The sequence below is a fragment of the Silurus aristotelis genome, assembly GCF_946808225.1.
Source record: "Silurus aristotelis genome assembly, chromosome: 27".
NCBI classification, from domain to species: Eukaryota; Metazoa; Chordata; class Actinopteri; order Siluriformes; family Siluridae; genus Silurus; species Silurus aristotelis.
The window spans coordinates 11186957-11209454 of NC_139600.1; the positions used below are offsets into that span (position 1 = coordinate 11186957).

Genomic DNA, 22498 nt, shown 5'->3' on the forward strand with positions numbered 1-22498 from the left:
AATACACAATTTCTTAGAAAGAATCCACTAGGTCGATTGTTAATTACATTTTTATTAAAGGAGTCACCAATGGGTACAATACGTTTTCCAAAACAGTAAAGTCTTCAGGACTGATTGAATGACTGTTTACAGCTGTTTCCCTGTAAGTGATTACAGGAAAGGACATTTTTTTATCCAGCTGTTTGCATACATTAAATGTCACAAAATACTAAAAATGTAAGCATTAAAATATTGGGAGAAACCACTTCCAGGTGTGCTGTTATGAGGAAGGGATGAACTTCAGACTGATGTCAGGTTGTATCAGATGCTGCTTGATTATTGTCCTTATATGTGATTTATTCCTTAAATAATGTAATCTTTCATATACTTTTATGCTTGAAAATAAGACATTTGCAGTATATGTATTGTATGTAATGCCATGTTTTAAAAGTAAAATGTATATATATATATATATATATATATATATATATATATATATATATATATATATATATATATATATATATATGAATTTAAATGTTAACAGTTTCTTAGAAAAGTGGGCTACATACACAATTTAAGTCATTGTAAAGAAGACAAGTTGGGTTTTATTGTCAATCATTAAAATTTAATATTGTTTAAAAACATAATAAGTTATAGATGATAAAGTACCTTGATTATAAATTTCATGCATTGAAAATGTTTTTATTTCATATATAAATACATTAACTCAGTCCTGGAGAAATCCAGAAAAGTACTGGGTTAAAAGCCACATGTCTTATGAGTTTATATTTTAAATTGAATGAAGATATCATGAAAAATTAGATTCCTACAAACATTCATCTGAGACTATGTCTGATCCTTTTCTCCCTCCCCCTGTTTGAGAGCCACCTGCTAATCTCAGGTCTCCATTAATACAGTCTGCATTCAAATAAATGGCTGACCCTTAAGGCTATTGTTATACATGTTTGGCTATTGATATTGATGCCTCAAGGACCTCGTCCAAAAAATGTTTTTATCTGATTAATCATTTGCGAAGAGTCTATTATAGTACTTGATGTTTCTTCACAAGGCTATCCCAGAGAAACCAAGAAAGCTACTGTGAGACACAATTAGCTTCATCTCGTTCAAAATCTGAAAGTAGACTTATGGATGACTGCTTAGATTTCATTTGATCACTTTTTGTCACTACACAGCAAAACGTGTACTATGATGTCTCAGTAATAACTCTGACAGTGCCTTTCTACCAAGCAAATGATTGCATTCCATTTTTTTTTTATGTCTCATTTTTTCTGTTCTATGAGTTTTTTTTTCTTGTCTATCCCCCTGCCACTTTATTGAGAAATTTCCGGAGAATAACCGTGCAGGTGGAGAGGTGAAGGGATTAGGGAAGAGAATAGCAGACAGGAGGGATGAAAGAAAGCTTTCACTAGCCGATGACAAAACACCAGCAGTGAGAGGATGAAGAGACTCGGAGCTTACAACTCCATTAGCCACTCCCGAGTGAGCCTTTTCAAAATCGTGCTTTATGCGATTTGGAAGAATTGTCGCTCTTTTCATCCTGTTCAATCTGCCATTTTGTCAACAAGCCCAACAGCATTCGAGTAAAGATCCTGCAAGTGTGCAGGAATGCTCAAGTTGTAAACTTGTACATTACAGGAGGTTACACAAGCAGTGAGTGAACTAGAATATAATTTCTTTGGTGAAATTATGTGCACTGCTGATTTGAATGCTATTTGAAACATAATGTACCTAAATATTTAAAACATGGCAAGTCATGTAATGTTATAAATCTGCATTTGATGTACAATTCTGTGGGCTGTGTTGGGTTTTGAATGTAGGAATTCATTAACAAAAAATAATTAATGGCGAAGTAGTGTGATGTGGTCCAATCCAAGGTGAAGTTTCTTTTATCACCCCAAAATGGACTATTTTCCTGTAAATGCAGGTCACGGTGCCTTTCGTTCTGCTTATAAGTACGTAGCTAGCTGGATGGACAGACAGACAGACAGACAGACAGACAGACAGACAGACAGACAGACATAAATATATTATATTTGCATAATTATAAGTGCAATTAAATATGTACATACACAGCATATGAATAAATAGGCTATAGCAAAGAGTTTCTGTAGAAGCTTTATAGCAAACAACAGCAAAACATATATGCATATAAAGATCTATAAAAATCTATAAATAAAATGAAAAATCATTTGTGCAAGATGTACAGTATGTATGGCACAATATATTTGTATATTATGTATGTATTTGTGTGTGAAATATACTTTATGTGCAATATATATACACAGCAGGACCTGAAAAGTGTTGTTATACAGTCAGTATACAGATATATAAAGATAAACTGGGTTTTGCAATTAATTTACATATACATGCAAATGAAATTATAAATAGATAATACAGAATGTGAAATTACATGCAAATATAATCCTAAAAAGATAATACAGAACAAACATTGCAATTTCTTTTATTTTTACTAATTGTAAATTGTGGAATACTTGTGGAATCACTTCTTGATAATGATCACTAAAGTTTGGTTTCTGTAGTGTTTTGGGCTTTCTTTAGGGCTCAATACTTTTTAAATTGGCTGCCCTCTCACATATCTCTTTGAAACTTTTAAAACCTTTGAAAGTATTGATTTTGCACTGATAAATAGTGCAAAATGTAAACTTGCAAATCAAAAGGTACAGTACATTGTTTCATCTCTAAGACTTGAAGTACCTGCACCATTCAAAATGATGTGCTATAGACATTCTGGGTATTCTCACACTCTATCATTCCTACATTAATAATAGATCCTATTGGGCAGCCAATAGGTCACCTGCAGCAGAGATGAATTGTTGGGCAATCACCTCACGTTCACAGCTTGTTTACCAATTAACCCTCCGGCTGAAGCACAGCTCTGCAAAAAACATTTTAGAGGTGGAAGGTCCCATGTTGCAGCTTAATCACACTCATGAGGAGCATTTACAGGTGCAAAGGTTCTTGTGTATCTCAGATTTTAAAAGCAAAACTTTGATATGATAGACAGTTTTATATGGAGTTATTTTGAATGTTTTATGGGAAATATATAATTTTTTTTATATATATAACTTACAATATTTTTTATAAAGCTTAAAATATTATTAAGATCTAATTAAATCATTATTAATTCAATATTATTATTATACTTTATTTATTATTATTTATTTATTAGTATTATAGCACTACTAGTACTATTTCAACATTGAAATTATTATTTTTTTCCCCACATTTTATTTATGTCAACTGACTATGTCTGACACGCCACCTTTCTTCTTGTCTTATGTTGGAAAATCAGGACAATCTAAGTCAGTCCCTATAAAAGAAATGATACATGTGTCAGTTTTTTTTCTGTTTTCTTAATAAATAGCAAAATGAAAAAAAAAAAAAGCTCTCTCGTGGTTTGTGTCCACTGCAAATCAATAGTTCTTCTGTCTGGCCACATATATCCTATGATGGAATGTTTCGATCATGATGGCAGCGGTTTATTTTGAAATGACATACCTCATCATACACCACTGAATAGTCTGATGAGTATGAAAAGGATGCAAATCATAAGGTGCTGAACTTCAAAATTAGCTGATGTTGACACAACTAAACAGCAATAAAAGATTTTAGAGTGACATGTTAGAGAATGCTTTTTATTACCAACATCAGAACACAAACTGAGAGAAAATATAGGAGAGAATTAATGAAATTTGAACTCCAGTACAAATACCAGAAAAAAAAAAAAATTACTAGCAATACATGTTTAAGCTTCTGGCTTGTGTTCGCTCCAAATCATTTTTTTAAATTTTGTCACCAGTTTGTACATGTTTATATAGATTTAATTTTAGCTTCCACGAGCATGTGTTTTTAATAATCTTGTTTTTTTACCAGTTTTCCATCGGATTTGAGTACTGCGTAATGCATTAACCAGAGTTATCCCATTATCTCGACCAAATGTAGCCCCTGATCTGTCACACTGAAATGGAAATGATGTGCCTGAGCATTTCTCAGTTTCTATTTCTCCCCTCTTTAGTGTGTTCACCAGTTAATTGGTAAAATGGCACTTGGTATAAAAAAAAAAAAAAAAGGAAAAAAAAAGAAAAGTTTAAAATGCAGTTGAAGCAGGTGTTAAAGTAGAGGAAGAGCGCTGTTACGGAAGCAGCACAGACGGCGTGTACTATGATGACACCCTCTACCTGAAACTGCAGCAATTTTATAGCACTTCAAGCCATTTTAGAAGGAACAACATGGTATTGGAGACTGTCTGCGAAGATTAAAATGTCGCTGTTTCCTTCTCTCTTGCTTTTTCTCTGACAGTTGCGGTTGGTAATTGAGCTAATATGGCCTCTGTTCCTGTTTTTCATTCTGGTGTGGGTGAGATCTACCAATCATCCTGTCTACAAAGGCCAGTGTAAGTGTTGTTTGACTTTTAACCATATAAACAATATAAAGCTGATATTTAGTATATCCAAAACACACAATGTGTGAATGCGAGGTGCTTTTTGTATTAATCACATACCAGAGTCGAATTAATTAGTTCTCTTTTTTAAACCCATGTTATTGCACAATAATAGATTAGACCTATTCTCCAAATGCTAATACCTCTCCTAATACAGGCCATTATCTTAACAAGCCGATGCCATCAGCTGGGGTGTTGCCATGGTTACAAGGCATGGTCTGCAACATCCAGAATCCATGTGTCAATGAGCCGACGCCTGGAGAAACCCCTGGACAGGTCAACAACTTCAACGACTCCATGTCAGTAAACATCGTGACAATCAGAACCTGGGTTTAATCAGTTTATAAGATTGATGAAAAATCCAATTCTTTTAACATATAATAACCACAATATACAATGCGGACATGTAGAAATAGAAAGGTATTGTTATTCACGTCACCTTGTCAGTTGTTTTCAATTTTATGGCTGACTGGTGTATATTTTAATCAGTGCATAACAGCACACGAGTGAATGCTCTGTTTTGCAGAACTTTTGCTGTAAGATTGGATGTACTGTACGCTCAAATAATATTTCAAAGCAATATATAAACTAGACTCAACCGACAAACCCAACAATTCGATACCAACTATTTATGGCATGCAGTGTTCAGTGCCCTAGTGTGTTTTAAATCAAAGTGGCACTATTGATTAAGAATTCTGACTTTGACGAGCTGCAGTACGATACACAATCCCAGTCCTCTCATTAGACAGAGCGCCTGCACTTGTGAAGATTCATAAAAGTCTCACTCAGTGTATAAAGACCTCATGTATGCTCTTTCCTTCTTTGATATGTAACCATTCAGTGTGAAATGCAATAGATACTTTTGTGTTTGTTGTGTACTTATGTGTCTCTTGAGGTCAGTTAAAACTTTTAAATCAGAAAGTTACCATCCATTTGTTCAATTTATTAACTGTAATACACCACAAGATGTTAAAGTAGTAGGCCGATAATTGTGTGTTTAATCTGATTTAAGTACAGGGTGGAAAGTGACAGGAACTTTTAATCCTTAAAAAACATTTAAAACCCTTGGCTTATCAGCATATAATCGCACATTTAACCGGGTATTGCATGTGCTGTTTATTTATTTGTTTTCCAGTTCTTTACTGTGTAATACATTTATGCCCTTTATTTTCTTACCAGCATTGCAAAGGCTTTGATCGAGGTTCAGTCTCTCTTAGCCGACTCCTCGCTGCTGTCTAACGTCAAGCTTCTTTCTGATGATATCAACAAATGGACTCATATCCTTGAGAATTTCAACACAACCAAAGGTAAAAAAAAAATGAAAGAAAGTTAAAGGATTTTATTATGTATGGCTGAACTGCAATATTCAATTAATTCATGTCCATCACTAAAGCTTTCTTTTCCTGAATTAAGTATCAAAGGTCTTCATTTCATGGATTTTACCAATGTAAGAAGATGAAAGGATGAATTATTTTTGCTGAAGGGTTTTTTTTTTTTCATCAGAGGTGGACAGGGATTCCACTAAAATCCATTTTGCTTCACTATTTTTGGCATGAGTTATTAGCCCTGACAATGACCAAGAGCTTACATCACTCACTGACTACCTGAACGTATGAGTAACAGCTGTTGAGTTGTTGAGTCAGGTGTTGAATCCTCTAATCCGATTCCTTCCTCAGTAGTCCTTAAAGTAGTTCCTGCCTATTAATGCACTGATTTTAATATATGATTGAGATATAATTTTCCTATAGATGTATGGTGAAGGTATGGAGGTTATGCCATGCCTGTGATTGGTAGTGACGCTTCCTGTGAAGATTGAATGTATTTAAGTTTATTTTATGCTGATGATACTGTGATCAGTCAAATGAAAGGGTGATGATAAGTTTCACCTCAGGTCATGGGATAGAGATTAATGTGGAACAGGCCGATAAGCATAGTAAGAACATATTCCCTGTTGTAAATATATACTGTCTTGCTTGATAGTAAACTTGTGCAGTGGCTATAAAAAGTCTACACACCCCTCTAAAATTGCAGGTATTTAAAATATAAAGATAGAAATAACAACATAAAATTCCGAATAGTTACATCTTTAAAGTGATCTTCCAACAAGTAAACATTTAAAAGGAAAAAAAAAATTATAAGAATTTGGAACATTTCAAATAAAAAAAAAAAATGAAACTACAACTACATCCCACATATCAACCCTAATTGCATGAGTCTGCACACCCCTTTCAACTAATACTTTGTGAAAACACCTTCTGCCTTTACTGCCAACAAGTTCTTGTGAATAAGTCTCTATAAATTTCATACATTCAGACTTTGTAATTTTTTCCCACTCCCACTGCAAAAAATTCAGTTTCCTTTCTGTTAGATTTAGAAGGTTTTTAATGGATTTGAGGTCTTGGCCCTGTCTGGGCCATTCAAAACTTTGATTCTACTTCTCTGAATCATGTTGAAATGTGAAATTTCTCTTCATTTTCAGCTTTTTTAGTGCAAAAAAATTCCTCAGTATTTCTAATTTTCCTAACTATCTTGACAAGTACCCCTGGCCCAGCTAAAGAATAGCTGCCCCAAAGCATAATGCTACCCCCACCATGCTTCACTGTCAATATGGGGTTTCATAGATACGCCAGACATACCTTTTAGAATTATGGCAAAAAAGGTTTAACCTTTGTCTCACTAGACCATAGCTCATTTTCCCAAAGGTTTGGGGTGATTGAATTAATATGTAGGTATAATTTAAATGTGCTTGCATATTCTGCTTTATAGAAATACTCCACAGCCCAAACTTGTACAGGATAACGAAGATGATAGACACATGCAAGAAATTACCAGTAATTACTAGAAATTCCTGTAGATCTTTCAGTGTTCTTGTTGGTCTTTTTGTAGCTTCCCTTCAAAGTTTTCTCCTTGTCCTCTCATCAGCTTTGTTCTTTTATTATTATTATTATAATTATTTATTTTCAGTTATTAACAGACAATAACACAATATAATAATATCATATAATAATACAAAGCATCAAACCAAAATAATACTAAAATTCAATAATCAAAACAATAAGAATGAATCTAAAAATAAAAATGCAGGAAACTAATTAATGGACATGCTTGTACTTTCATACTAAAATACTGTAGTTACTGAATTTTTATGAATATAATAGAATAGATCAAAAGAGATTTAGGGAAGGTTTTTGCCAAGTTGTCACACAGAAAACTCAATAACAGAAGAGTTGCCTTACAAACTCATTTCTATGTTGTGCCGGTGATGAATACACATCTTTGTTTTCTCCATGTTTTGATTAGTGTTTGACCATAGAGGCCTTGTGTAGGCTGTTTACTGATACTGTTTTATCTGCTCTATGCCTGTTTGTAAATTGCCTGAACATTAGTTCTTCCTTCATGTTTGTGAGTATCGACTAGATCTTTCATATCTTTGCCAGCTTTAATAAAACCAGAACGTCCAGAAGGACTTGTATCTGGGAATTGTTTCTTTTCAGATTGCAAAAACTTTGGTTATGTCGTTGTTTTACAGTGATTTACATAATGCTTCACACCTCATCAAACCTTTCTGTGTTTTGTAGCGTTAAAACCTAGAACAGAAATGTACTGTATATGCCATTACTCTACAAATATTCATCAGACATTACAAATATACTGTATTACATCCTAATATGGAAGGAATATATATGTATAGTTGATTAAATATAAAAAAAGGTTGCGATTATATAAGTATTTATCCATTCCTCTGAAGCCTAACTTGCAACCAGTTGTCATATGAAGTGTGAAGTTAAAGTCCATGTGTGAAGTCAATTTGCTATATATTGTGAGTTTGAATCCTTACTATGAGAAAATACATACTGTAACTATACTAGGCAATATTGGCAAATGGCCCTTAATCCTCTAAAGAACATAGTGATGGTGTCAAAAAGTTTTAGATAGGAGAATACGTATGCATGATACAAGATAATGTCATCACCAGGAATATAATAATTTTAGCACTTCACACACACTTGCGTGTACACACACACACAAACACACACACACACACACACACACACACACACACACACACACACACACACACACACACACACACACACACACACACACACACTAATTTATGAAGCTGAAACTCTGATCTGGAGTGACAGGCAGTTTATCCTCCTGTTGTATTATATTCGTTAGACTAATTCTGTCTAATGATATTCCAAATTCTCCGAGACTTAATTTGCGAATGGGCAGAAGAAGTCTGCATTGTTGGCCGCCAGGTAAGCACTTGAGGTGCATTTGCATTTTTGAGATGGCAGAGGCTGGTAATATACAAGATTAAATTCATCAGGAGATCTGAGGACGCATAATTAACGAGCAACGGTGTCAGAGACAGGGTGAGAGCCTGGCAGGCGGGCCGACGGGAAAACGGATTTGGCCAGTGGATAAGCAGAGCGGTTGGGACGTGACCAATCACGGCGTAGGGAGAGGTTGGTGATGCTGCAGGAGTTTCTGCAAATGATGAACGCACAAGGTGACGGCATTAATCTCGCTTCAAACAGAGTTCAGATTGAGGCCACTGTGTTTGTGCATGTGTGTGTGTGTGTGTGTGTGTGTGTGTGTGTGCGTGAGAGAGAGAGAGAGAGAGAGAGAGAGAGAGAGAGAGAGAGAGAGAGAGAGAGAGAGAGAGAGAGCGAGAGAGAGAGAGAGAGAGAGAGAGAGAGAAAGAGAGAGGCATAGAGACAGAGAGTATGTACTTATCCTAGCTGATGGAAATGAAATGAAAATGGAGCCTCGGATATTACCATCCATAATGCAAACACTAATTACTTCACCACCTCTTCCAGTAGATGCTTCTCCATCTGCTCTTTCTCTAATTACTGCTGTGCCACGTGTTTGCACTTTAGCCAGGTGACATTTAGGAGCCGTATTTTCATTTGCGACACTGAACCACTTGCCAATATGAATGAGAGACACGTCCAGCCTAGTTACAGTAACGTATAATAGAATTAGACCAAGCTTGACCAAACACGTGAATGACTAAATAAATGTGGGGACTGTAGGCAAAAATAGCACAGGGCAATATTATGAATGCATTTACACAGCTAAATAACACCTAGGTAAAGCTAAATAAGCATTTAAGACAAGGCGTAGTGCAGCAAACATTGGTTATTGTAAGGACTGCTTAAATTAGGCACCTAACTGTAGAAATCAATAATAAATCACAAGCCTTCATTAGCGCATCATATCACTGGCTGTCATAGAAACATGATCAGTCTTAAAAAGCATAAAGATTGTGCCCTTTTCTCCACAAGAGGGAAAAATATGTTGGTATGTTGTCTATAAGGCTTCATACATCTACATATGACCATCATGACACCTAGCATAAAACATAAATAATTGCTAAAGCACATATATATATTATAAAGACTTTGTTTACCTCCTGTCAAAGTGGTGCAAGGCTGATATTACAATTTCATTTTGAAGCTAAGTGTATTTGTTGAATGACAAAGTCACGGTTTACGTACCTTGCTGTGATCATAGTGTTTTTAGTAGTGTATATTTTCTCAGACCTTTAATTTGCTCTGACATACAAGTGTTAGCATTATCACGTTCCTTATCACTTTGAAGTGTGCCATGACACGACGTCATGTCAAGAGGCTATGCTAAGTGTTACGTCAACTTGTCACCTTATATCTTATTCTATATTGAAAAGTAGCACAAGACAGTGATAGTACAGAATTCATAGAGATGCGGCGCACCATGACAAAACATATCAATGCAAGCAGGCGTTATAAAGGCTTATAGCCTTAACAGACATTGTCAAAAAAATGTTCAAAATAAAACTTTGTATGTGCATTACAGTGATATTCTGAAGATATTAGTTCTACACATAGATATAAAATATATTTGTTAATTAAACTTTTTTTTTTTTTTTATTGAGCGCCATAAGTTTAAAGCTTATGCTTTTGGACTACACTTTCGATTAGCAACTGCACCTTACTGAACCATATCACATGGATTTCTTTGCACCTGTTTCACCTAGACAGATCATAAGCACCGGAATGAATGTCTCACCTTTCACTGCACTAATATTCTCACGTTTGTCTTCATAGATTGTCGATATGTTCAGGTTAGAGTTTCTTGTTTACTCTCCAGATTATTTAGTATTTAATTTGATGTGTTTGTGTTGTACATGTTGCGCTTTAAAATAAAAGGATCTGCACTTGCATGCACCTTTGTCTATACTATGTGACATAAATCTACATAAACATATATAAATGGCATTTTAACAGTATGTACATTTCTGATTTATTCAGATTTTTTATTCTTATTTTTATTTCTGGTAATGTTTTATTGCTGCTATATACATAGCGCTGTTACGAAAGTTGCATTCATTTTATCCGGCTCTGACATGCTAGGAAATAAATATGAAATGAATAGTGTCATAGCAATCTTATGTCAAATTACTTATATCAGATTAGGTGGTCATGAAGTGCTTATGTACTCAAGGTTTCATGCAGCCCTTTGAGTCATCACTATTCCTCCAGGCCATATTTGAATACATGGGAATGTGTCTATTCAAATTTGTGTTTCTTTTTGTGTGTGTGTGTGTGTGTGTGTGTGTGTGTGTGTGTGTGTGTGTGTGTGTGTGTGTGTTTGAGTTCAGACTGTGAGCTGTGGGAGGCTGAATCTGTGTATTTCATTACAGTCGAACAACTCTTTAAGGACCAACATGTGTTTAATAAGGCTCAGCATCTCCCACAATGACCATCTGAATATTATCATCCTCCCACTCTTTGCACGCCCACACGCGTACACGCAAGCATGCGGCGTAACACAAATCTAATACACACCTCCGGCTTTATTTCAGGAGGCACATCGATAAGAGGATAATAAAAGACTGCCCCTGTGGTAGGAGAATATTAACATTGCTTCACACACGGCATATTTGGTTTTACCGCTAATTAGCAACCACTCACAAGCCTGAAATCTCGCAGAAAATAAGTTGTTGATTACTTTTGTCTTTCATTTTTAGTTCAGCGTCATGTTGCGAGTTATGTCTTTAAACTACTGTATATTTGGTTTGTGCAGGAAAAGCACACTGAAGCACGATGACTGATGAATTTAAATGAATTAAAGTCACTTTTCATGAAGCAGTAATATTCTGTCTCAAACTATATATATATATATATATATATATATATATATATATGTGTGTGTGTGTGTGTGTGTGTGTGTGTGTGTGTGTGTGTGTGTGTGTGTGTGTGTAGGTCGCTCAATTCCTTTGCGCAGTGTGTTAAGAGATAATGAGACACTCTCTATGTACCTGAAGAACAACCTGTCAGTATCAAGTACAACTGCCCAGAGGATGATGAGCGTGGGACTCCGACTCAATCAGGTACGATCCTACATTACAAACAAAGTTTGAAGTATATATAGACTTGTTACTAGAATCTTCAAGTTGCTTAGTTTTTATGAGCAACAGTAATCCTATCAATGGTCACCTTCAAACCATGTTTTATGATTTTTTTTGAAGCATCATTCCTCTTCAGAGAGTTCAAAACAACATAGCATTTAAAGGGCAGTAAATGTCAGGTCATTCAGCGTTAACATGATAGACTGGAGTGTGATAGTTGCACCGTTGAAGGAACTCACATGTCACACTTCAGAAGATGTGCTGTCAATAAGGAAAAGGTTTTTTTTTTTTTTTTGTGATTGGCAGGACTGTCATTATATGAACACTACCACCAGCTCTCGAAGTTCCTTAAACTTAGATACATCACTCGAGATTATAATAGGTCTTAACTAGTGACTAGAATGTTCTCACTTGCTGGATTAGTGCTTTAACTTGTACATCAATGTTGTGTATAGCAGGACCCCCCATGACTGCAAGGGAACTATTAGCAGATGTCTGAAACTATGCATAGTAGTAAACACTATATACTGTACATGCATATGATAAAGTTGATTTTCTAGTTAAGATACTGTAAAACAAAAAAAGTCTATTATTAAGCAATAAAAGGGTTACTGTGATACCATTCGAGTTGATCTAAACCAGACAGCCATTAAATGAGTTACAAATATATAGAAAAAATTGTTGTGCTTTTTAAACATCTCATTTAACATTTAGTCCCTAATTGAAGATGTTCTTGTGTGCTTGTGGAGATTTGTGCTCATTTAGCCACATGGCTGTTAATAAAGTCAGTTACTGGTGTAGGGTCTGGAAGGCCTGAGGTGCAGTCAGCACTCCAAATCATCCCAAATATGTTCCATAGAGTAGATATCAGAACTCTATAGCAGGCCACTAAAGATCTTTCCAACCTATGTACAACTTATCTTGGTTTTGTGCATGGGGACTTTGTGTCTTGCTGGAACAGGTGTGAATACCGTTGTGGTAAACACTGTGGTAATAGTTTGGGGATGAATCAAATATATCTGGAAAAGTATACAGTATGTAGTGGATACTGCTTGGATATGATTAATGTTCGTGAACATTCATGAAAATTCAATTCAAAATTTTTACTATAATCTTGGAATTTCTATTTAATTAAATTGGATTTGGGTCAATCTTTGATAAGTAAAACCATGGTAACTAAAACAGCAGGGGTTTTTCTGCTATCTAATACATTTTGTGGTTCTATTTCCAAAATATAAACTAACAAATAGCCTATGTTTTTGTCTTGATGTTATACATATACCTAGAATCAATTTAATGCTGGATCAGGACAACTTGCTGAAATATTGACATTACAAAATTTGAATATGGCCCTTTATGAACCTTACACAAGGTCTGGGTGTCATTGTTTTGTCAAACTCAGCATGAATTGTGTTATTTCCCATATTTCTGTCACATCTCTGTATAGTTACCTGGTCTCTTACTGGTAATGGACTTGCACTCCACCCTCTGTAACTCCTCCGTTGACCACTTCTTGGAGTTTTACTCAACAATTCAGAGACAGGAGTTCCAGAACATCACCTGCTCCCTGACACCCACTCAGCTTCTCTGGACCAGAGCAGCTGTTGTGCAAAATCTGGACAACAGAAAGCTCATGGCAGCTGTAAGTAAACCCTATACCTTTTATATAAACCCTATACCTTCCCCTATATAAAATATCGCCAGGGATTTCAGTTCAGAGAAGATAAGGTTTTCTTTTTTTTTAAACTTGTATTTTTCTAAACGAATCCATCATTACACTTACTTAACAGATGATATAGTCAAATTAAGTGTAAAATGAACTTTATATTGCTTTATATTCATAATAATGATCCATGGACCTAAATCACATTTTTCCCACATTTAAATAAAAGTCAATGTACGTTTCTCTCATGTCAGAACATTCTTTGCTAACTGAAATCCTCAAAAGATATTTATTGTTAGTTATATTTAGGCCAAAGTAGATGTTAAATGATTCTATTTTAATTTGAAAAAGATTTCTGATTTGATGGTTCTTTTGTGAAAACCGATCTTTGTTGCCTTGTAGCAGAAAGCTACAAAGCTTCTTATTGGAATAGGAGATATTCCCTTTATATTCCCCTTTTTTTTTAAAACCGGCAACCTTTCAAATCCTCTCGAGCCTTTGTAGAATTATGGCTTGATTAGATGGGAGGATTTGCAAGATTCTTTTCAGCACTTTAGATATGCAGAGATGAAAGGCTGCCATGCCAGAGGTTATCTTTGAAAGTGCTTCATACATGAGTCTGACTGCACGAATATGTGTGTGTGTGTGTGTGTGTGTGTGTGTGTGTGTGTGTGTGTGTGTGTGTGTGTGTGTGTGTGTGTGTGTGTGCGTGTGAGTGCGCTAAATAAATGATGAGCGCAGACATTCACGAGTGAAAAAAAGGCGATTTGAGCTTACAAAGGCCTATAAAGGCCAGAAAATGTGCAGCAACTGAAAAGCAGCAGGAACAGATAAAACACTTTTCTTTCGACCCAAAGAGGTAGAATGATAGAGACAGAAACTAAAAGAGAAAGCAAGAGAGATTCTCTCTCTCTCTTAAGATATTTCAACTAACTCTGTTTTTCCAATAGATGTCCATTCAAAACCCTTCAGTGACAAGGCAACAGTTGAATTTTTCAATCGTAGGCAAATCTGTTGTGTGCAGCAAAACAAATCTTTGAACAAAGACTCGGTTGAGTAAGCTACCTATCATCTAGCCCATTTTGTCTGGTCTGTGTCTGGTTTCCATAAACATTACTTAACAAAAAAATTTTATCTGTAAAAAAGAGTTTTGAAAATAACAAAAAAGAAAAAAACACGACTAGATTTTTTAAAAAGTAGATAAAAATCATTAACAAGTTTGGGTATGTTTGGAGACAAGGCTTCAAGCAATACTTTTTTCTAAATAAAATTTAATGTTGCTATTTCAAGTACATGTGTAGTATGATCATCAATCAGGTGAGATTGGATGTGTGTGTGTCAGGAGTTTCTGGCAGCCATGTTCATAGACTATATATGTGCTTATGCATGTATGCATGAAAATATGTATAATTATATATAAAAGTACTGTATGTCAAAGTTTCCTGAAAATTGTTGTTGGGACTGAAATAAGTAACTTTCCAATATATTGTTGCACAAATAGTCTTAGTCATTCTTATCACATTATTCAATGCAAATTCATGGCTTTCACCTTTTGAATTTGCAAAATTTATTTTGCAAATTCAAAAGGTGAAAGCCATGAATTTGCATTGATTAATGTGACACAAAAATGGATGTTGCATAAATATATACACTGATAATGATAATATACACTGACCAGGCATAACTTTATTGCTATGCCTGGTCAGTGTATATTATCATTATCAGTGTATATATTTATGCAACATCCATTTTTGTGTTTTCAATTAATAAGCAGAGCTAAATGTGAGGATAGTGCAAATAAATTGTTCATATAATAATAAATATTGTACATTTATACATTTGTTAATGATTTTGCAGAAATGATTAAAAAAAAAAATGCAATAGAGGTGTTTGATTGTGTGGGTGTGTGAGTGTGTATGTATCAGTCCATTTTTTATTGAGGAGTCTGGTGGTTTGTGGGAAGACTGTTACACAATTTGGCTGTGAGCACTCAAATGCTTCGGTGTCATTCAGTACATAGTTTTCCAGACTATAGATTTCCAGACTATGGTTGTTGTTGTTTGTTTGTAATTTTCTTAAAAATGTAGTTAGGATGAAAGTATGCATGCTTAGATGGTCAGTAGATGTACTACAAACCAGCAAGTCACTGATTTTAATTAAAATCTACTAAAAACGTGCCATTTTTGAGTTTAGCAATTTGCAGATTTGCATGTTTCAATGGCCATGTAATTCTTTAAATACAATACATTTCCCATCATCCTTGACACTTCAGACATTATCGCTATACAAATAGCTTAATCAAGAAATTATTTTTTAGTAAGCCAGTTATGCTAAATAGAGTATAAAACAGTGTAAAGATCCTTTCATAGAGTCCTTTCAATAAAATTCTGCTGTATGTTTCAGGTCAGATCCTGATATCCCAAAGGTCTTTAAATGCCATTTGTGTTGAATTTTAAAAATTGGTCCCTCTGCCTGGCCAATCATTACAAATCTTTTTCTCCTTCCTTAGTGTCCAACTTCTCATACAGCTCCTCATATGCCTTTTTCTTGGCTTTCGCCACATCCCTCTTTACCTGCTGCCGCATCTCCTTGTACTTCTTCCTACTTTTCTCATCACTCTGTCGATCCCAATTCTGTTTTGCCAACCTCTTTCTCCTTATTTTGTCCTGCACTTCCTCATTCCACCACCACGTTTTTTTGTCCTCCCTTCTATTTTCAGATGTCACACTAATTACCTTTCTAACTGTCTCCCTCATCACTTCAGCAGTAGTTGCCCAATCACTTGGCACCTCTCCACCACCACCGAGCCCCTGTCTGATCTCTTCCCTGAACCTCACACTACAGTCTTCCTCCTTCAATTTCCACCATCTTATTCTTCTTTCCGTCTTCACTCTCCTCCTTTTCTTCTTCCTCACCTCCAAAATCATCCTACAAACCCTCATCCGATGCTGTCTAGCTACACTATCCCCTGCCAACACCTTACTGTCAAATCTCCTTCAGGTTGCATCTCCTACATAGAACATAGTCCACCTGTGTGCACCTTCCTTCACTCTTATACATCACCCTATGTTGCACCTTCTTCTTAAAATACGTATTCACCACTGCTATTTCCATCCTTTTAGCAAAATCTACCACCATCTGCCCTTCCACATTCCTCTCCTTAAGGCCATACCTACCCATCACCTCCTCATCACCTCTGTTCCCTTCACCTACATGCATTTTAAAGTCTGCCCCAATCACCAATCTTTCATTCCTAGGTACACCATCTACCGCTTCATCTACCTCACTCCAGAATTTTTCCTTCTCCTCCATCTCACAACCCACTTGTTGAGCAAAGGCACTGATGAGATTTATTATAACCCCTTCAACTTCCAGCTTCATGGTTATCACCCTATCAGAAACTCTCTTCACCTCCACTACACTCTTACTGTATTCTTCTTTTAGAATCACCCCTACACCATTTCTCTTTACATCTACACCATGAAAGAAGAGTTTAAACCTCCACCTCCAATGTTCCTATCCTTACCCCCTTTCCACTTGGTCTCCTGAACACACAACATATCTACTTTTCTCCTCTCCATCATATCAGCTACCTCTCTCCCTTTACCCATCATAGTACCAACATTTAAAGTACCAACCTGAAATTTCACTCTCCTACACTGCTCTTTTTCTGCCATCTCTATTGACGTCTTGCTCCTTTCCTTCTCCTCCTTTGGCCAACAGTAGCCCAATTTCCACCGGTACCCTGTTGGCTAACGATACCTGTTGCGGTCGTTGGTAACCCGGGCCTCGACCGATCTGGTATGAATTTATCTTTTATGATCCGCATATTTGATTTGGTACGTTTTACGCTGGATACCCTTCCTACCGCAACCCTTCCTATTTATCCGGGCTTGAGACCGGCACTAAGAGTGCACTGATTTGTGCATCCCTAATGGCTGGGTTAATTATTTTTTACCTTACTAAAGTACAAACTTTTATAATCTTGAGGGTGCCACAAACAATGATGCTTTATAAGACTGTGTAAGTTGGCTATACTATAAAAATTCTCATGAATGCAGGCATCAGAAGAGCAACTTGAAATGTAAGTAATAATCCTTTTTCAGTGGAATAGCTTGGGATGATTTTGTCTCTAATTCTGTCATTTCTAAATCTGAAATCCGAAAGGAACCATTGAGGTCAAGGACAAATTGACAAGGTCTCTTCATTTTGGCAGTTTATTTGGATTATTTCACCCTGCATGCCAAACACATTGGCCCATTTTCTTTTCCAAACAGAAAGCTTTTCGTTCAGAAACATCAGAGAGATTAAATAAGTTTCAATGATGTTTTTGGCCCTGAGTAAAAGTCACTGAAGGAAAGAAGCCACCATTGTTAAAGAATAGAAGATTGGAGCCTTGATCTACAGATCTGAGTAGCCTAATTTGTATTAGCCTAGAGAGCGCATTTCCAAGAGAGAAATGTGCAGGAAGCTAGAGAGCATAAATGTGTCTTCTAGCTAGGAAAAGCCAACCGTATTGTTTGTAGCCAGTGGAGTTTAAGTAGTTTATGCAAGTAGTTAAGCTCATGAAACGGGAAATAGTTATAGCCCACTGAGCTGTGTGTGCACAAATTGAGAATAAAAGCCCACAATTCAATTAGTGTTTATCACCTCGTACAGTGTGTGTGTGTGTGTGTGTGTGTGTGTGTGTGTGCGTTTGCGTGTGTGTGCATGTGTGTGTGTGTGTGTGTGTGTGTGTGTGTGTGTGTGTGTGTGTCTGTGTGCCTGTGCAATCATGACATGGTTTCTCTCACCTTATAATGAATACAAGGCATTACATGGTCTAATGCTTCTCAGCCTGTGCAGTTTGGTGAATTACAAAGGTAATATTGGGCATAGATTAATGCATTCTACCTCTTGTGGCTCAAAATCCAGTTCAGCTAGACAGCTTCTTTTAGGTTTTATCACAGCCAGTGGCTCTAAATGCCTGTGCCAACACCAACACACTGTGAACAGGTCTCTTTGTCAAGTGAAGTCAAGAAGCTTTTATTGTCATTTTAACAGTATATAGCTGACACAGTACACAGTGAAATGAGACGTTTCTTCAGAACCCTGGTGCTACATAAAACAACATAGAGCTGCATTACACAACATAGAGCTACATAACAAAACACATAACTAAGAAAATTGTCCTAGTCGCCTAAACCTATTGCAAACAGTGCAAGACAAAAAAGAGGTGTGCAAAACAGCACGTAAACAGTTATAACATGATTCGAATATAATAAGGGTGGTGCTGTAGACATGGATGTGTATGATTTGAATGAGTATTGAGTAAGTTTGAGTTCAGGTTTTAACAGTTTAGTAACACACAGTTAAGTGAATGTGTCTTTATCTCAAGGTCAAAGGGACTGAATGAACAATCTCTGTCTTTGCGGCTTTAATTATAGGACTCCTTGGACAATGAGAAGTGGCTGGAACTGCATAATGATAACAGATTACTACACTCAATCGTATTATTTTGTCTTCCTGCAATCAGACATTGGTGGATAATGTGATTGTGCTTCTTTTCATAAAGGTTGTGTCTACACACCAAGCTGCTGGGCCTTTAAACAAGACTATTAGCTTCATTTCTGAATTGTATAATCCATGAATCATTCATTGATAAGTTCTTCCATTTTTGTTAACCTGCCCAATCTTGGGAACACTGACTAGGAGGCAGGAATACTGAACATGCCAGACAAGATGCAAATAGGCACACATTCATTCCCAGGGGTAATTTATTTCCTCTTGTCCACATTTTGAAGGTTTTAGAAGGTGGTAGGTAACCTGCAGAACCCAAAGAACACTGAAACAAGTAGTAATTCAGGAGCTGCAACACTTATTGGGTTTTGTTTAATGGTATCTGCCCAAAGAGTAAATTTATTATACTGTAGTATAACACCATCTCTTTTCCTCTAGATTCCGTCAGCACTCAATATGAACTCAGTAGATTTCGTCGCTCTGCTCACCAGCACCACCTCCCATGCAGCCCCTTTGTCAAATCAGGTAAGATCTGACTTTTTGCTCTTTTTTTGAATGGATTTGCATGCAAATTCCTTTGGAAACATCCATGATCTTTGTTTTCAGCATGGCCACCTGTGCCCTCTGCGGTGCTTTTCTATGCCCTGGTGTATTTTTTATTTTAATTAGACTATGATTTGAATGAGGTGTGCCTTGGAAAGAACAAAGCAGCATTTGTATGTGGTCTAGTGATTAATGCATGTGTCTTTAGTCCTGGTGAAGCCGGCTGTCATGATTTCTTTTGTTAAATATGTAGAATGCATCTGATTATTCAAATCATGTGTTAAAGAAGAAGGCAGTGGATCTTATGTGATGACCCTGGCTTTCATAGAAGATCACTTCACTGTAACCAATGAATCCACTCACTTCCTTTTGGTGAAACTTTTATAGTAAATTGAATGGACATTATTCCTTGCTGATAGTCCATCTTTTAACATCTTTTTTGAACAGGTGTCCAAATTGCAGACCACAGCAATCCTGAATGGCATGAACTCTCTAGACTTCCGCTCGAACCCCTTCGGCAGCTTGAATTTGTTCATGTGTGGTGGGAGTCCAAGCTCCAATAGCAGCAGTGCAAAACCAGTCTTTCGATTGCCAACACAAGCCACACTTTCACTAAGCTCAAACACATCCCAAGGCAACTCAAGTAAGTGCACACAATGTGTCAAAGACTGTAACAGTGTGAGAAGTGTTGGTTTAACAGTGAAAAAATGAGGACTACTGAGTATACAATAGTAGAGGCGGTTGAGACCATGTTGCATAACTTTAACAGTATTTCTTTATTTATTCGTCCTTAGTAACTACCTGGTAATGGTGCAAGCATTGTAATTGAGCTAATGAATTGAATAAATAATATCAGAACCCCCTAGAAAAAGGATTACACCATCAGTGATCCAAACTAACCTTCAAGAAATGCTCTCTCTCTCTCTCTCTCTCTCTCTCTCTCTCTCTCTCTCTCTCTCTCTCTCTCTCTCTCTCCTCTCTCTCTCTCTCTCTCTCTCTCTCTCATAGTCTCAGCACCCTGAGGAGGTTTTTTTTGGTTCAGGTGTGATTTGAGAAATTCAACATGGTTTCAACTCTATAGTGTACCACAATGCTGAAGAATTCTGTTTTTTGATTAGTCAAAGAGTGTTTCATTTTGTGAAACAATATTTCTCTCGGTAGTGCCACTGTAATTCAGGTTCAGGTGTGATTTGAGAAATTCAACATGGTTTCAACTCTATAGTGTACCACAATGCTGAAGAATTCTGTTTTTTGATTAGTCAAAGAGTGTTTCATTTTGTGAAACAATATTTCTCTCGGTAGTGCCACTGTAATTCAGAATATATAAATATTTATATTATTAGTAACATGTTCGAAACAGCTAAAATGATATTAAAAAAGCAACCCTCTCGAATAAAGGTTGGCTCATTCCACAGCAGCACTGTTGTATAGAGTGTACAAAAATCCACAAGTGATACTATATATATATATATATATATATATATATATATATATATATATATATATATATATATATATATATATATATATATATATATATATATACAGTGAGGAAAATAAGTATTTGAACACCCTGCTATTTTGCAAGTTCTCCCATTTAGAAATCATGGAGGGGTCTGAAATTGTCATCGTAGGTGCATGTCCACTGTGAGAGACATAATCAAAAAAAAAAAATCCAGAAATCACAATATATGATTTTTTAACTATTTATTTGTAATGATACAGCTGCAAATAAGTATTTGAACACCTGAGAAAGTCAATGTTAATATTTGGTACAGAAGCCTTTGTTTGCAATTACAGAGGTCAAACGTTTCCTGTAGTTTTTCACCAGGTTTGCACACACTGCAGGAGGGATTTTGGCCCACGCCTCCACTTAGATCTTCTCTAGATCAGTCAGGTTTCCTGGCTGTGTGCTTCGGGTCATTGTCATGTTGGAAGACCCAGCCTCGACCCATCTTCAATGCTCTAACTGAGGGAAGGAGGTTGTTCCCCAAAATCTCGAAATACATGGCCCCGGTCATCCTCTCCTTAATACAGTGCAGTCGCCCTGTCCCATGTGCAGAAAAACACCCCAAAGCATGATGCTACCACCCCCATGCTTTACAGTAGGGATGGTGTTCTTGGGATGGTACTCATCATTCTTCTTCCTCCAAACACGTTTAGTGGAATTATGACCCAAATGTTTTTTTTTTAGTCTCATCTGACCACATGACTTTCTCCCATGACGCCTCTGGATGATTCAAATGGTCATTGGCTAACTTAAGACGTGCCTGGACATGTGCTGGTTTAAGCAGGGGAACCTTCTGATTTCAAACCATGACGTCTTAGTGTATTACCAACAGTAACCTTGGAAACGGTGGTCCCAGCTCTTTTCAGGTCATTGACCAGCTCCTCCCGTGTAGTTCTGGGCTGATTTCCCACCTTCCTTAGGATCATTGAGACCCCACGAGGTGAGATCTTGCATGGAGCCCCCCAGTCCGAGGGAGATTGACAGTGATGTTTAGCTTCTTCCATTTTCTAATGATTGCTCCAACAGTGGACCTTTTTTCACCAAGCTGCTTGGCAATTTCCCCGTAGCCCTTTCCAGCCTTGTGGAGGTGTACAATTTTGTCTCTAGTGTCTTTGGACAGCTCTTTGGTCTTGGCCATGTTAGTAGTTGGATTCTTACTGATTGTATGGGGTGGACAGGTGTCTTTATGCAGCTAACGACCTCAAACAGGTGCATGTAATTTAGGATAATAAATGTAGTTGAGGTGGAGATTTTTAAAGGCAGACTAACAGGTCTTTGGGGGTCAGAATTCTAGCTGATAGACAGGTGTTCAAATACTTATTTGCAGCTGTATCATACAAATAAATAGTTTAAAAATCATACATTGTGATTTCTGGATTTTTTTTTTAGATTATGTCTCTCACAGTGGACATG

At 36.5% G+C, this 22498-nt stretch overlaps 1 protein-coding gene across 3 annotated transcripts in view; it reads left to right on the forward strand.

Moving 5' to 3' along the window:
* LOC310721233 (phospholipid-transporting ATPase ABCA1) overlaps window positions 1-22498 on the forward strand; it is a 168797-nt gene that overhangs the window by 21740 nt on the left and 124559 nt on the right. For all 3 annotated transcript variants that reach the window (XM_083532642.1, XM_083532641.1, XM_083532640.1), the window contains exons 3-9: window positions 4324-4417; window positions 4623-4764; window positions 5645-5772; window positions 11725-11852; window positions 13318-13512; window positions 19471-19557; window positions 20023-20218. In XM_083532642.1, coding sequence (XP_083388768.1) covers window positions 4324-4417; window positions 4623-4764; window positions 5645-5772; window positions 11725-11852; window positions 13318-13512; window positions 19471-19557; window positions 20023-20218 — 970 coding nt within the window. The remainder of the gene's footprint in view (window positions 1-4323; window positions 4418-4622; window positions 4765-5644; window positions 5773-11724; window positions 11853-13317; window positions 13513-19470; window positions 19558-20022; window positions 20219-22498) is intronic.